We start from the raw sequence: 15,197 nt of genomic DNA on the forward strand, positions 1-15,197 counted from the left end.
GGTTCAAGTCCTGTTGTTTGCATTGTTTTTGGATTTATTTCAGGATTTCTGACGATGCGCTTTCAGTGGGAGGAGACGTTTCCGTCGTTGACGAGGCGCCTACGGTGGCTTCGTAAATCTCAAGATGATAGGCCAACTCAGTCTCTCGAAGGTGCTCATAAGGGTAGGGCATGCGTGTGTGCGTTTATAGGGGTGACTGTATGCGTGTAGGTATGAGCGTTCGCTTCTGTACTGTGTTAAGAAAAAGAGTCATATGTCTTAAAAAAATTAAAAGAGTCACGGCCCCAATAGTTGGACTTTTGTTGTCAACAAAAAAAAACACAAGACATGTGTGATTGGCTGGAGACGTTGATAGGCAGAAATCAAAGGAAAGGCTGAAGCTCGCTCACCTTGTCCTTCCTCACATCTCGATTTCATAGCTAGTCGCCCGAGGATCACTTCGCCTATCCATTGATAAATTGTCCTCCTTGAAGGTATGTATGTACGCATGCATCTGTTTTTTGTAGCTTAATCGTCTCTTGCGTATTTTTAATTTGGGATGCAAATTGAACCATGCCCGGCCCCTACCGCATCATCATAATTTCATCCTTCAGTTTCCCTGCTATTCTCAAATCGACTTTCGGTGATATTCCGGGGAGCCGCGGTTGCCATGCGGCTGCGCGGCCGTCGGTGGGCAGTGGAGTGGCGGCCGTAGATGCTGTTGGCTCGCTTGCGGGTGCGGCAGCCTCCGACTCGGGCGAGCTGAGAGCGTGCGCAGTAGAACTGGATCTGGCGGCTATGCAGCTGCTGTACTAGCTAGATTTAGCCTAGCACGATTAGATAGCCTCCAGATGTTTGTGCGTGATTGGGTAGTAGCTAGCCTCACAAATAATGGGCATTATTTTCCCTTAATTCAGGGGTGATGTACTCATTTCATTGTATACTTTCAGTGATTGCAAATGGACGGCGAAGCCAGCAGTAATAGACACGGCATCCTGGAGAGGATGCTGCTCGATGACAGCGCAGAGCCAACGGACCTGCCGTTATCACTTTTGGAGGACATCACAGACCGTTTCTCCCCTGATCAGCAAATTGGCAGCGGTGGATTCGCAGTGGTTTACAAGGTACCACGCCTTTAATCAGCTTCTTTTCTCAAACTGCCTCTCAAAACTAATAATCGGCAAAATCTAAAAACTACAGTAGATAGATAGCATTTGTTGCTATACTACATGGATAGCATTTGTTGTGGAACATGACAGATATCAGCCGAGTCTGGAGTATGTTGTAGCAATGTAATACTTTACGCTATCTTTGCTTCATGAATTCGGCAGAACGCCTGCTTATAAAATTCTTGTAACATCTGCATAAAACTCATAAAACTCCTTTTTTTTTGCATCAGTACGGAAAGCCCTGTTTTTCATGAAGCAGAACGACTGTTCATAAAACTCTGACATATGCATAAAACTCTTTTTTCCCTATGAGGAAGCGCCAAATTAGGATTTGGTGGGAGATAAGACTTTCATTTGTACTTCAGATTATTGCTACGATCTTGGCAACTTGTTAATTAACACTTCTTGATTAATGAAAATGGATAGTCTTTTGTCTTGTTAAATGGAAACTCCTTTCTTTTCAACGAATTCTGCAAACTAAACTATATATGCAAGCTACAACACACCACGAGGCACACTCAAGCCGAGGATATTGACAATATGGTTCACGGCCGCAGGGAATGATCGGAAAACGGATGGTTGCTGTAAAGAAGCTGTCCAACACAGTTGATATTACTGAGAGTAAATTCCACGGAGAGGTTAAATGCTTAATGAAGACCAAGCACAAGAACATAGTACGTTTTCTGGGGTATTGTGCTGACACACAAGGAAAAATGGCAGAATATGAGGGGAAGCTTGTCATGGCAGATGTGCGAAACTGGTTACTCTGTTTTGAGTTTGTACCCAAAGGGAGTCTTGATAAGCATATGTCTGGTACCACCATAATCTATTTCTTCCATATTTATTTACTCGCCGTCAATCTAAACTAATTCATAAAATACAAAATCCGGCTCTTTCGTGTACAGATTCATCTTGCGGACTTGAATGGAGAGAGCGCTATCGAATAATCAGGGGAATATGTGAAGGCTTATGCTACCTTCATGAGAAGCGCATTCTTCATTTGGACCTTAAGCCTGCTAATGTCCTGCTTGACATTGGCATGGTACCCAAAATTGCTGATTTTGGTCTCTCGCGGTGTTTTGATGAAGGGCAAACCCGAGCTATTACTCAACATCTGTGTGGATCTCAGTAAGCCAGCATCTTGAAAGCTCTTATTTTTTGTTATGCGCGACTTCACGTTTTATTTGGGCATTCATTGATCAAACTTTACATAATCTTCCCTTAGGGGGTACTTGGCTCCAGAATTCTATAGAGGACAAATAGCATTTGCGTCAGATATATATAGTCTTGGTGTTATAATCATGGAGATACTTACAGGAGCGAAGGGATATTTTGAAGAGGAGCATGTAAGAAAATTTTAAGCATTTTTGTTTTATTGAAGGGGATTTCTCCCCCAATTTCATTAAAGAAACCAAAGTAGTTTTTACAGCCAAAACGCTCCTCCACCAACAGAACAATCAAGTTAGGCAATGGCACCTAAGCTACCAAACAACAGCTAAAAAGGAACCTATTTGCAAGCTGGAGACAAACAAGGAGAAACTAGGCAAGGTAGGGAAACGGAGGAAGATAACATTCAGACTAAGGTTCTGAAGAACAACACTCAACAACTGTGTAGTAAGCACAACAGGTGGACTTTAGTTGTGCATGGTAATAAATCAATACGTGGAATCAAAATTCATCGTTCGTCAATTTATATGTTAAAAGGCTTGTTGCTCTTATGTGATATTACATAATTAAATTTATGGTAAAAAATTGAGAAGAGAGCTTTATGTATTTCCTTGAATCAAAATAGAACCATTAAAGTAGGCCTGTTGAGCCATAGCTGGGACACCGGCAGCCAGTGTTATATCCCCATGGATTCTAGCACGATATTCAAGCTCATGTGCAAGCCCATTAGCAGTAAACAAACCTAGGAGTAAAGTTATGGTAATTTATTTCAGAATTATCTAGAATTGCTGCTGGCTATCATCTGTTGAGGTATTTGACCTACTTATATACAGATGCTATGTAATTAGGTATAGTTATGATGAATTGATGTTGTATCATTCTTATGTGTTTATATACATTCTCGAAGATTATCTATCATTCTTATTTATGTATAATGATGAAGATCTATCCGTTCAAATCCATTTATATAAAAAAAATCCACCACATTAACAACCATATGTTTTGCTTTTTGTGATGTTATTTAAGCGTATTTTTCTTTTTTGGTTGACTGCCTTGTGCTTGAAGTATGTAAAACAGGTAGATAGTAACTCATGATTGCAACTATGTAGGTAGTTGAAAGTTGGATGAATCGACTGGATCAGGCACCAGAGAGGCACGCACAGTTAGAACAAGTAAGAGTATGCACTAAGATCGGGATAGAGTGCATGGACTTGGACCCAAAGAAGAGACCAGTTGCACAGCACATAATTGATAGGCTTGATAAAACAGCAAGAGCTGACTATTCATGCCAAACTGGCATGAGCAGTTCACTAGCTGAGCTGCAGCCAAGTTTACTCGAGGAGCAGTCTGGGGAAATAGGAAAGCTTGCAGCTGAGAGCCTTATAAAGGATATCAATGAACGCCCAGAAACAGAAGATCACTGCCAGCAGGGTCAAGAAAATGCAGATCAGTGCTCATTACAGGAAGCACAAGATACGGAGCGGAAGGTTGACCGACCAGGAACAGGCATTTTCGGCTCTAAATCTAGCTTCTTGGAGAAGCTAAAAGACTTGAATATCTTTAGCAGGAAAGCACGCAGGAATTTCGTGATGAATGGCGGCTCACACCTACAGAATGTCAGGGGCCTAACGATTTTCACAAAGGCGGGAATACAGAAAATCACAAAAAACAATTCAGAGTTTCTTGGTACCGGAAGATTTTGTAAAGCCTACAAAGGAACTCTTCCTGACAATACCATGGTGGCAGTTAAGACCTTTATCACGCTAAGCAATAATAGTCTGAGGCGGGAGTTTGAGCTGATAATAGAAGTCCATAAAGAACTGATCCACAAGAACATCCTCAAGCTCTATGGTTGCTGCCCGGAGGTGGATGTTCCAACGTTGGTATTTGAATTTGCTGCTAATGGGAGCCTCGAGAGCATTGTCCATGGCAGTAAACAAAAACTTCCTTTAGACTTGCGTATTGACATCGCAATTGGGTCTGCAGAAGGGTTAAGATACATGCACTCCTACGCAAATTACCCCATGCTACATGGTGATGTCAGACCGATCAACATATTTCTCGATGACAAGTTGACACCAAAAATTGGAAACTTTGGGCTTTCGAGGCTTTATAGTTTAGAAGAGGAGATGAGGCTACAGGCCTCTGAATCAAGTGATGCACGCAACCAATTGATGCTGCTTAATATGGGTTACATGGACCGAAAATTCATGCAAGATGGACATTTAACACTAAAGAATGAGGTCTACAGCTTTGGAGCTATTCTTTTGGAGCTCATTACCAGGAAGAAGAACATATTTGATGAAAACCGCATCCTTGTCGATGAGTACCGCAAAGTTTATGAGAGAGAAAAGAGTGGAAGAGCAATGTTTGACAAGGAGATTGCAACTGAAGACAATATCTTCGCCCTGGAAGAAATTGGCAAGGTTGTAATTGAGTGCCTGAAAGAAGACAGTAAGGAACGACCAGATATGACGGAGGTGACGGAACTACTTGTGATGATCAGGAGAGAGAGGAGGCTCCTTAAGGCACGCAATAAGGCGATTACTACTAGTGTTCCATCTGTATAGTGGGTGGCCTCATTGTTCAACCAAATGAACTAAAAAAAATTTAAAGTCAGGGTACCATGAAGGCCACAAATTTGCATCCCTGCCTGTATTGCTTACACGCCGTCACAAACATAAAAGGAGAATTTAGTTTCCTTTTGTCCCTTTTTGAAAAAGAGGCCGAAACCCCCGGGCCCCGGCCTCTGCATCGTGTGATGCACACCGCTATAGGGATGAACTTGAGATGTTATTTGCTCAGGAAAAATGTCTAACTTGGATAACCAATGAGCATTAGACATTGCGCATTGCGCAGCAGCGCCTGCACGTTCCCGAACAGGCCTCACACGTGCGGATACCCTGGGCACTCAACGGCCTGGATTACGCACTGAACTCGCCGGCATCTGTCTTTATTCTGAAAGTGAAAAATATTCCACGCACATTTAACACTCGCGATCCCAAGGGCAAGGGGCAACGCCACATATCATGCGTGCATTCGTAGTGGAAGCGAAAAAGAGAAAGCTATGGTGACAATCGTACCACCCGGATCTACGGTGACTTTGATCCCCTCCTTTTCTCCACCCTTGAAGAAATTCCATGCTCGGATTCCTTTCCCGAATAAGAATAATTCTTCGTGCTCTGAATAACACGGGCCTGAATAAAGGAGCACGGTCAATAGGCAAGATTTCGGGAATTTCAAAAATCATTTCAGTTTTTTCAGAATCCGCTTGATTTTGAATAAATATGTTTTTGTTTGGAATTCGTTTTTACCTGGCTTGAAAATTTGGGGTTTAAAGTATTTCAGTACCCACCGTAATAATCATTTTTTTTTGTAAAATTACTCTGCGTGATAGCTCATTAATCAGATGAACCTTGAACCTGATCAATATATAAAAGACAGCAGTAGTCTCCTCTAGCATGAGAAAAGTTTCAGGGTTTTTTTTTTGATATTTTTCACTATTTATTTCGATTTACTGTTCACCGGTAGATGAGCCCGGGCTCCAGTTGAATTATCGCCTCCGTGTCTACTTTTCTTCGTCAATCGTCAAGCTCCAGTAGTACTTCACTAGTAGCTACTCTAGCTAGGAAGGTAGGTTAGTCACACGAATGATATGATGATGATCGAAGGCCATATGCCCATAGATATGCGGGCGACAAGTCATCACTGGTTAAGTGAGTGGGAAATTGGCTGGGTTCCTCTTCCTGGAGATACTCCTCGACTGGACCAGAATATGCGGCCGTTCAGTCAATGGGAAAACACACAACTCGACTAATAAAGCTGACTGAACTTTGGTTCGTGCTGGTTGGTCATATCTGCCTGCCTGACCTGTGACCTGGAAGCTAAGATCATGACTACACACAGCACCCGACATGCAAATGGAATGGAATGAAATGAAATCCGGCATCTCGTCAACGTACTTATTTGCGTGAACAGAGAGACGATGATACTCATCTTGAAACGCAAGCGAGGGACGGCGGGAAAAGATGCGATGCAACTAGCGCAAGTGCGGTTGGAATCCATCAGATCAGGTATCCCTCCAGGATCCATCGCCATGATTGATCTGGAGAATGGTTGCACCCGACCGACTCGGTCATATATCGCGCGTGCATGTCTGCTTAGATATGCGTGCGTGCCAGCGCTAGCGCCAGTGAAACCACATTAGTCACTAGCTCGCGCGCGCCGGCCGGAGACGATGTCGACGTCGACGCCGACGACGGCGGAGCTGGCATGGCGCTTCGCGGCCGCTCACGTCTTGCTGTTGTTACCGGTAGTCGTCGGCGGCATCGCCTACCTCCTCCTCCGCGCCCTACGCGCTTCACAACTCCGGCAAGAAGGCAACAGCCCGCCGCCGGGGGGCATCGGCGGCTGGTGCCGGGGCGCGGTCGGGGCGGAGACGCTGTCCTTCCTGGCGGACAACAGCAGCGGCAGGGGCTTCTACCACTTCGTCCAGGCGCGCGCGCTCCGGTACGGCGCCTGCTTCCGCACCGTGCTCTTCGGCCGCACCCACGTCTTCCTCCTCTCCTCCCGCGCGCGCGCCGCCGCCGCCAGCCTCCTGGCCGCCGACCCGCCCCACTTCGCTAAGCGCTACGTGCGCACCGTCGCCGACCTGCTCGGCGAGCACAGCCTCCTCTGCACCTCCCACGGCGCGCACCGCCGCATGCGCCGCGCCGTCGCGGGCCTCTTCGCCGCCGCGCCCACGGCCGCCTTCGCCGCCGCCTTCGACCGCCTGATCGCCGCCCGGCTGCTGGCCGACGGCTGCACGGGCCGGGCCGTCGTGCTGGACGCCGCGCTCGACGTCACCTTCACGGCCATCTGCGAGATGCTCATCGGGCCACAGGAGGATGCACATAAGCTGGGACAGCTGCAGGCCGACGTCATGGACGTAACGCAAGCCATGCTCGCGCTGCCAATCAGGCTGCCTGGAACAAGGTTCTACAGAGGCCTACAGGTACCCTTTTTTTTTCTTCTAATGTTTTTACAGTTTTCCTTATTTCTTTTTACTTTTTCCGCCACTCGAAACCATCACTGTCCGATCTAGATTGACTAGATACCAAGATTCGCGCAAGTATACATGTTTTTAATCACTACAAATTCACAAGAAGGGAATGATTTCTAGCTAGATTCTTGGTGTGGAATTGCTGTTGGTGTCAGGCAAGGAAGAGGATCATGGATGTACTGAGGCAAGAAATATTCGTGAGGCGAGAAAATGGCCTGAAACTAGATCGCCGCGACGACTTTCTGCAGACCCTTCTTCTCAAGAGCCATATGGATTCACCTGAAGAAGCGCTCACGGATGAACAGATTCTGGATAACATTTTGACACTCATAATTGCAGGTATACATGTATGCAAGTCCTAATTTAGTTCTTAACTATAAAGACTTTCTAAGTTGTTAGCTACAAACAAACCCTTGTTTGTAACTGAGTGCAGGGCAAGTGACAACAGCAACAGCAATTACATGGATGGTCAAGTACCTGGGCGACAACACAGATCTCCAAGAGAAACTAAGAGTGAGTGAGCTGCATATTTGGCCCATATATGAAGAATAAATTACTTCATTTATTGATTGCAATTCTCTCTGTATATGTATATGCAGTCAGTTCAGCTGGATCTGGCATCCAAGCACAATGATGCACCTCTTACCCTACAACATCTGAACACCATGGACTACGCATACAAGACGGTCAAAGAATCTCTGAGGATGGCCACCATAGTTTCTTGGTTTCCAAGGGTGGCACTCAAGGACTGCCAGGTTGCAGGTAACTAAACCTCTCTGATTTATTCTTCCTCCTCGCTGGAAGCTACTATTGACAGAGACAAGTAACAACAGGATTCCACATTAAGAAGGACTGGATCGTAAATGTCGACGCGAGATCCATACACTATGATCCGGCCATCTATGACAATCCGACGGTGTTTGATCCTTCCAGGTTCAACGTATGTATTCTTGTAAGCCTGAAGAAATTATAGTAGATATTTATTGTTTTGTGATGTAGACAGATTGATGTTGTTGCTATGGACAGGATGATATGAAGCCATACAGCTTCTTGGTATTTGGAGCAGGCAGCAGAACATGCCTGGGGATGAACCTTGCCAAGATTATGATGCTAATATTCCTTCATCGCCTTGTCACAAATTTCAGGTTTCAACTCTAAAGCCAAGTTTCTTTATTTGATGCAAACAGATATGAGCTGGAGACTAAAATTAAAATTTCTGATGTTTTCAGATGGGAGATGGCAGACCACGATACAAGCCTTGAGAAATGGGCAATGTTTCCGAGGCTCAAGAATGGCTGCCCAATTCAGCTCACGCCGATACGCAAGGACAAGATGCACTGATGACTGATGCACATCTAGTAAATCTGTCAGGATATGCATCCAATTATGAAGCTATATGATTTTCCTTAGTTGTTACATACTCCAACAGATGAAACAAATTCTTAATTCCTTTTCTTGGATGAGCCAAGATCAAGCCTAGCTAGCTGATAATTTCAAAATAAAGTCAAATAGAAGAAAGGGACAATGAAGTGCTGCTGGTCTTTGTGGTATTTTATTGACATGTATGCATGCAGTATGATAACTTGGTGCAAGCAGGCCAAACCCTCAGAAATTTCTTTCAGAGCTGAGATGAAAATCAACAGATCATCAAAGTCTCAGCTAATTCAGATATGGACTGAATCATCAATCAATCTGCATACAAGAAATGAAAACTGACCAAAGCTGGAATCAATCCAGCATAGTTTCCCTCCCCTATTTAGAAAAGGGTCGATGAAGAATGTGTTTGGAATATGCCCAAGATGCTACCATGTTCAATGATTTATTTAATAATGTACTTGAACAACCATGGGCAAGTATGTGACTTGCTTATGAAACTCCGTATTCATATTTCTAATACTAAAGAGTGAATATTCCAAATAAGTCCCCAGTCTGAACTCATATGACGATACAAAATAATTAACCAGCATACATATTGATTAATGATCATGTTTCAGAGGTCATTGAAATACAGATGTCTAACCAATTGTATGGGCACATCCGCACATGCTAGGGAACATGGGATTGTACCGACCCACCGTGAGACACTGCAAGTGCATTGTATCTTAATTGTTACTCATAGGTCGTATACAATACTATGTATTTATCTCCATAGATTTTAAATAGTCAACTGTATTCGAGTTGTATAATGGCTTGCTTAGGGATTGCCAAATGTACTCAATAATTGGGCAGATTAAAAAGTTAGCCTAGTTAAGGATATTCCATGTCAGATAATCAAGAAAGGCCAAGCTTATTTCTACCAAAAAAAAGAAGGTCGAACTGATTCCTGAGTTGGTACATAATTTGCCCAATTTTCGATGGTTACATGAGTTGGTACATAATATATATACTGCGTTACGCCAGAGATGTTTCTCAGGCAATACCATTTTTTTCTCAAATTTCATCTCACTACATGGGGGTTGGTACAGAACTTTTTTGGTACGTCCTAACAATATTTTGCTTGAGAGTATCTTTGCAATAGGACCTCATTTTTCACGTATATCACAAACTTGGTAGGTTTTAGAACATATTTTTCATGTGCTTAAACAGTTTTTTGCTGGATGTCATTATCTAAATTTTCTCGATTCTATGCGTGTTTGCACACGTTTTGATGTCAATTTTTTCACGATTTTCTACATTTCACGGTTTTTGCCCTTCGATGTTTTTTCGCTCATGAAGACCCTTCCACTTGGACACCTTCTATTTAGATATACCTTATTCAGAGGCAAATAAGTAGTTTTCTCAATGTAATACTACACATACAAAATAGCTGAGTAATAAGAGCAGTAAAGAAGATGCTAACTAAGATGAGAGATTACAGATAGTTGGATCTACAGTTTGGCTTCGATTTCTTCCAGGGTGAGCCCTTTTGTTTCAGGCACAATGCAGAATATGAATGCGAGAGACGCCACCGCAATCACCCCGAACGAAGCAAAGAGAACCCCGGTGCCAATCAAGTCCTACAGCACAATGCAGAAACACGAAAAGATCACTAACTTGATAGTACTAACCTTAAGAAAGGATTAACTTGATAATACACTCCAGGACCAAGGCAAAACTCATAAGGAAAGAGCAGCAGGCTTGTACCTCTAGTGGGGAGAAAGCAAAAGTGACAAGCGCGTTGGAGGCGAAGTTCACAAGAACAGCAACACTCAATCCACGGCCACGCAGTTTCAGCGGGAAAACCTCCGAAATCATAAGCCAGCCAATCGGGCCAAATGATAACTGCAAAGTAACCACTTCTTATCAGATAGACAAAGAGACAAATTTAACTCACAGGTAAAGTTTAACTGCTCAAAGTTTGGTGTAAATGCAAGCCAACTAGTATTTCAGAAAGGTGAGGCTAAATATATTCCTCCCTGAAATCCTCTTGTACTATTTTTATGGCAAATAAGGGTAAGCCAACTCTGTAAGTACCTGGTAGCAGCCAACATACAGTAGAAGTGCTATTACAGCCACATAAGGAGCACCCGTAAACAAGGTATAGTATGAAGACAATAAGAATAGGGAGACAGCCTGCACATAACAACCATCAACAGCAAAGTGTGAATAAGTGTGGATACATCTCCATCAAAGTATCGGATAAAAAAACGATCATGCTTCCTAGCCCCTGATAGCCTTCAACATTGGGGTATATTTGAAAGTTAACAATACCTTGTTCCACAGAGACACATAGTTATGCATGAAAAGATATTATTCAGTTATATGAATATATCATTTCATTACACATAATGATAGAAATCATTCGAATACTAACTTCAACTTGGTTATGTTTTTGTGGTTGGTCATATTCAAATAAGAAATCTACATGTTGAAGCCAGACTTACAATTCCACTAACACCACCAATTAGTAATGGTCTTCTGCCAAGTTTGTCAACCACAAGAACGGCAACTCCAGTCATAATCAGCTACAGAGATGAAACCACAGCATTAGTAATACTTTCTTGTTTTTTCCACACAAACACAGACATATGCAATTTAACGGAAAATCGTACTATTTTTCTTATGCATTTATCAGCATTGCATCAAATCTTAACTAGGCATATATTGGGCTGGATTCAACTAAAAATAATATGGAATCACCGTGTGTATATTGAATTTTTCTCAAGGCATTCATAATTTGTACGTGTGAAACCTCTGAACCATCTTAAAGTGGGCAGATATCACTGCTGGTTATTATAAGTTTAAACTAAACTTGTGCAAAACTTGGCACCTACCTTCAGCAAGCCAAGAAGAATTGATACACGAGTGGCATCAGATGCTCCAGAGAATCCAGCACTCTGTGTGCAAATAGTGATAGTTATCAATAACACAGCAAGAAAAGCAAAAAATTGATGGTGCTTGAAGGCAATGACATGCAAATCCAACTAGCCCTGCAAGATTGACCCCCCACCCCTATACTGGAAATGGCAACCTTAACACAAGATAATGGCATACTTGAGTTAAATAATTTCATATGCAGAAGTATTAGTACCTGAAAAATTGTCGCAGCATAATATAGCACACTTGGTTGACCAGTGACCTGGCAAATACATAGAGAAGGAGAAGAATAAACACCACATAAAACGTGATATTGTTTGAACTGGAAAGATCGACCTGATATTATTTGAACTGAAAAGATCAGCCTGATATTATTTGAACTGAAAAGATCAACCTGATATCATGGAGAATATACGAACAAAACTCTAGGACAGGTCAACAAAAAAGATTGAAGAGAGTACCTGCTGAAAGAACACCAAACCACATCCAATTATCATTGCTTTGAGACACTTTCCTTGAAAGATCTCACTGAAGCCTGCTTTTTTCTCTTCACCAACGTATGAGAGTTCTTCCAGAATCAAATTGACCTGCTCCGAAACCAAATCAGGTGACGCTTGACCCCTCAATCGACATAAGCAACGTGTAGCATTTTCTTTTGTCTCCCGCAGATCTCCTTTTCCTTGTGTGGCACATAACAGAAGCCACCTAGGTGAACAAGGTAACCAGCACATTCCGATGCCCATAATGACACATATCGGAGCACTGGTGGCATACATGTAGCGCCAACCAGAAATCACTTCAACAAATAGATTGCCTACTATATAACCAAGCTGCAGAAGGAAATGGAAATAAGTAGGCTGGAAGATAAGTGGGCGGAGAAGGGGAAAAGAAGTATCTACTATGAACTTACAAGCATCCCAAGAACAATAAAGAACTCCTTGAGAGAGATGAGCATGCCTCTAATCTGACTTGGAGCAGTCTCAGCAATATACATTGGAGCAGCGTGCATAGCCTAATGAAAGCGACTCACATAAGCCTCATATAGAAATGTATGTATGTGTCCATATCCAATTCAAGTATGACATTAAGTATCGTTACCAATCCAATTCCTATGCCATATAAAAAGCGACCAACCACCATGATAAGGAAGTTAGGAGCCACTGCGGTGAGAAGAGCTCCAATCAAATACATGATAGAAGAAACAACAAGCTCTCTGCGCCTTCCTGTGGTAAGCAATTAGGCACAGATCATATCAGAACAACAGATAGATTGCACAGCATAGCATGGAGTAGAGCACGAGGAGAGCAGAACATGCGTACCTAGAAAATCCGCAATGGTGAATGCCGTGGCGGATCCGATCAAAGCACCATAGAGTGAGCCGCTGACCTGCATCGCAAACAATGGAACGACAAGGCACACGGCAGACTAAAATGAGGCCAAACGTGGTGATGGCATAATTACAGAAGATTGGACTGATGTTAAGAGTGGAGCATACCACGAGGCCGGTTTGCACTGATGACAGGTCGTACCATGCTGTACCACTGGATGTGGGGGACTGCAATCGATGCACAGAAGATAATTATGACCAACTGTAAGCTGTTGTGGCGTTGGAGACTGGGGAGGGTGGTGAGGAAGTGGTACCTTGAGCGATATGGTGGCACCAGATGTTGCCCCGATGTCATAGCCATAGAGAAGCCCACCCAGAGCTGGGAAAAAGAAGCTGCAGACAGTACAACGAAGCATTCAGATAGGCGATATGTTTTGTACTATGTACTGCTCCCTCCGCTCCTAAATATTTGTCTTTTTTGGAGATTTCAAATGGACTATCACATACAGATGTATATAGTCATACTTTACAGTGTAGATTCACTCATTTTGCTCCATATGTAGTCACTTGTTGAAATCTCTAGAAAGACAAATATTTAGGAACGGAGGGAGTAGTACTACAATTCTACAAGTCTTTTGGTTGCAGAGTAAGCTGATGGTTTTGCAGTGCTCCCACCCAAGGAGACCCCAGATGAATGAAGCAGCAGCAACAGCATGGGTGGTGGCAGTACAGCAGTAAGTTAAAAAAAAAAACTGAATCTAGCAATGAACGATCAGTTAAGCGAGCGGTAGAGAGGAGAAGTTGAGCGGCGTACGGGAGGATTGCGGCGGAGACGGAGTAGGCCTCGCAGGCGGCGGGCAGCAAGGGCCTAGCGGCGTCGCGGTCGTCGGGCGGCGGGGAGGAGACGTGGATCTCCACATCCCTCTCGCCCTGCACCAGAAATTCGAACCGGCCGAGCCGATGAAACCGATCAGCCGACGAAAGGTACTGGTGGAAAGCCAACGACGTGCCAGGGGCAGGCGGGGGAGCAGCTACAAAGGGAAATTGGCGGGCGAGGAAGAAGAACAGTAGTAGTACTAACCTTGGACGCCATTAATGTCCTGTCCTGCTCTGCTCCGTGCTAGGAGTAGTAGCGCGCCGTGCTGAAGTAAGACCCGCGGAGGAAGATGGTTGGTACCTAACCACAATCGCGTAGCACGAGGAAGGCGAGGCTGTGTTACGTACCCGAGGATTTAACCATAACCAGGTGGGAGGCCCTGGAGGAGTCACGTCGTCGTCGTCGTCCACGCCTGCTCTTTCTCCACGCTTCCACGACTCTCTCCCTCTCTCTCTCTCTCAATTTTATTAGAGTACTCTAATTTTATCTCCACAGTTTTTTTCACCTCTCAATTTGTTTCTTGCAAAGAAGTCGTCGCCTTCACTAACAATAATGCACGCGACCGGCTGCATGTGCTTGTTGAAGTTATTCTTTTTTTCAGAGAGAAGGATAGGCATTGCAATCAAAAAGAGCATCTTAGCCATATTCACACACAAACAATGATACCAAACCCTCCTCCGAGATTTGTTTGCTCCGGCCCCACACACTCCTCTTCCGATTTCTCCATTGTTGTCCCCTCCCCTCTCCTCTCCGGCTAGCCGGCAACAATGAGGTGGGTGAGGGGCCCATCCCTGTATATTCGTATGTAGGCCAAAGGTCAACGAAACATGCCCGACTACTGCCTCAGATAGTTAGCGAAGACCAGCGTCATCTTTTCATTTCAACCTACTACTTGCGGCCTTTTGGCATGTGTCGATTCTCGCCTAGTTGTGTGCTCCTTCTCTCCACCTTGCTTTAAGTGTGCTCTCCTTCTCTCCGCCTTGTTTCGAGCGCGTCACAGAGTCAATAAGGTGGCAAGGATGGCTCCATCAGTAGCGTGTGATTTGGGCCCTCGGCTCCCCTCATGTTGTGGTAGTGTTGGCGATGAGATGAGAGCCTTCTCTTTCTCTATAGCCGCTAAAGCGAAGAACCCGGTGATTCCACCAATTCAGAGGTATCTGATGATCGATTTAACCTCTGATCAAAAATATAGACCTCGGTTCTATTTCATCTCTTCAACAAGTTTAGTAATAAGCATAACGGCCCTATTGTTTCGATGGAGAGAAGAACCTATAATTAGCTTTTCGAATCCGGTGGTCACATGGTCTTTTAGGAGGGAGGGTAGTGGGTTCTAAGAACACA

The 15,197-nt window shown here is 43.9% G+C and overlaps 3 protein-coding genes across 4 annotated transcripts; 2 read left to right on the forward strand and 1 right to left on the reverse strand.

The window, feature by feature from the left end:
• Positions 1-296: 296 nt before the first annotated feature.
• On the forward strand, positions 297-5,037 carry LOC125511711 (wall-associated receptor kinase 5-like). 2 transcript variants are annotated; one of them, XM_048677134.1, is made up of 6 exons: positions 297-473; positions 930-1,103; positions 1,706-1,961; positions 2,054-2,276; positions 2,374-2,494; positions 3,425-5,037. In XM_048677134.1, exons 2-6 carry the CDS (start codon positions 939-941, stop codon positions 4,883-4,885), a joined length of 2,226 nt encoding a protein of 741 aa, XP_048533091.1. In that variant the 5' UTR covers positions 297-473; positions 930-938; the 3' UTR covers positions 4,886-5,037. The 2 variants fall into 2 exon arrangements, with proteins under 2 accessions (XP_048533091.1, XP_048533092.1); XM_048677135.1 differs by lacking the exons at positions 297-473; positions 930-1,103 and having other exon boundaries at positions 1,815-1,956.
• Positions 5,038-5,179: 142 nt separating this feature from the next.
• Positions 5,180-8,917, forward strand: LOC125511737 (cytochrome P450 85A1-like). Its single transcript, XM_048677136.1, has 7 exons — positions 5,180-7,308; positions 7,512-7,695; positions 7,790-7,869; positions 7,956-8,118; positions 8,190-8,296; positions 8,383-8,501; positions 8,586-8,917. Exons 1-7 carry the CDS (start codon positions 6,553-6,555, stop codon positions 8,695-8,697), a joined length of 1,521 nt encoding a protein of 506 aa, XP_048533093.1. The 5' UTR covers positions 5,180-6,552; the 3' UTR covers positions 8,698-8,917.
• A 1,164-nt stretch (positions 8,918-10,081) lies between these two features.
• On the reverse strand, positions 10,082-14,348 carry LOC125511753 (D-xylose-proton symporter-like 2). The gene is made up of 15 exons (XM_048677137.1): positions 14,204-14,348; positions 14,061-14,121; positions 13,794-13,909; positions 13,294-13,372; positions 13,148-13,207; positions 12,972-13,038; positions 12,751-12,875; positions 12,563-12,664; positions 12,114-12,482; positions 11,867-11,914; positions 11,610-11,672; positions 11,220-11,300; positions 10,810-10,908; positions 10,480-10,617; positions 10,082-10,352 (listed from the first exon to the last, which is right to left on the reverse strand). The coding sequence occupies exons 2-15, from the start codon at positions 14,070-14,072 to the stop codon at positions 10,224-10,226; spliced, it is 1,488 nt and encodes a 495-aa protein (XP_048533094.1). The 5' UTR covers positions 14,073-14,121; positions 14,204-14,348; the 3' UTR covers positions 10,082-10,223.
• Between the last annotated feature and the right edge of the window lie 849 nt (positions 14,349-15,197).

This window comes from Triticum urartu, chromosome 1 (genome assembly GCF_003073215.2).
Source record: "Triticum urartu cultivar G1812 chromosome 1, Tu2.1, whole genome shotgun sequence".
In the NCBI taxonomy this organism is placed as follows: domain Eukaryota; kingdom Viridiplantae; phylum Streptophyta; class Magnoliopsida; order Poales; family Poaceae; genus Triticum; species Triticum urartu.

Bases quoted from the DNA above. Each gene is read 5' to 3' on its own strand.
- LOC125511737 (XM_048677136.1), top strand. From the start codon at position 6,553: ATGTCGACGTCGACGCCGACGACGGCGGAGCTGGCATGGCGCTTCGCG. The intron at 7,696-7,789 runs GTATACATGTAT...AACTGAGTGCAG, and splicing joins TTTGACACTCATAATTGCAG to GGCAAGTGACAACAGCAACA. The intron at 7,870-7,955 runs GTGAGTGAGCTG...ATGTATATGCAG, and splicing joins ATCTCCAAGAGAAACTAAGA to TCAGTTCAGCTGGATCTGGC.
- LOC125511711 (XM_048677134.1), top strand. From the start codon at position 939: ATGGACGGCGAAGCCAGCAGTAATAGACACGGCATCCTGGAGAGGATG. The intron at 1,962-2,053 runs GTACCACCATAA...TTTCGTGTACAG, and splicing joins TCTTGATAAGCATATGTCTG to ATTCATCTTGCGGACTTGAA. The intron at 2,495-3,424 runs GTAAGAAAATTT...GCAACTATGTAG, and splicing joins GATATTTTGAAGAGGAGCAT to GTAGTTGAAAGTTGGATGAA.
- LOC125511753 (XM_048677137.1), bottom strand. The intron at 13,039-13,147 runs GTATGCTCCACT...TTTGCGATGCAG, and splicing joins CAGTGCAAACCGGCCTCGTG to GTCAGCGGCTCACTCTATGG. The intron at 11,301-11,609 runs GTAGGTGCCAAG...TCATCTCTGTAG, and splicing joins TTCTTCTTGGCTTGCTGAAG to CTGATTATGACTGGAGTTGC.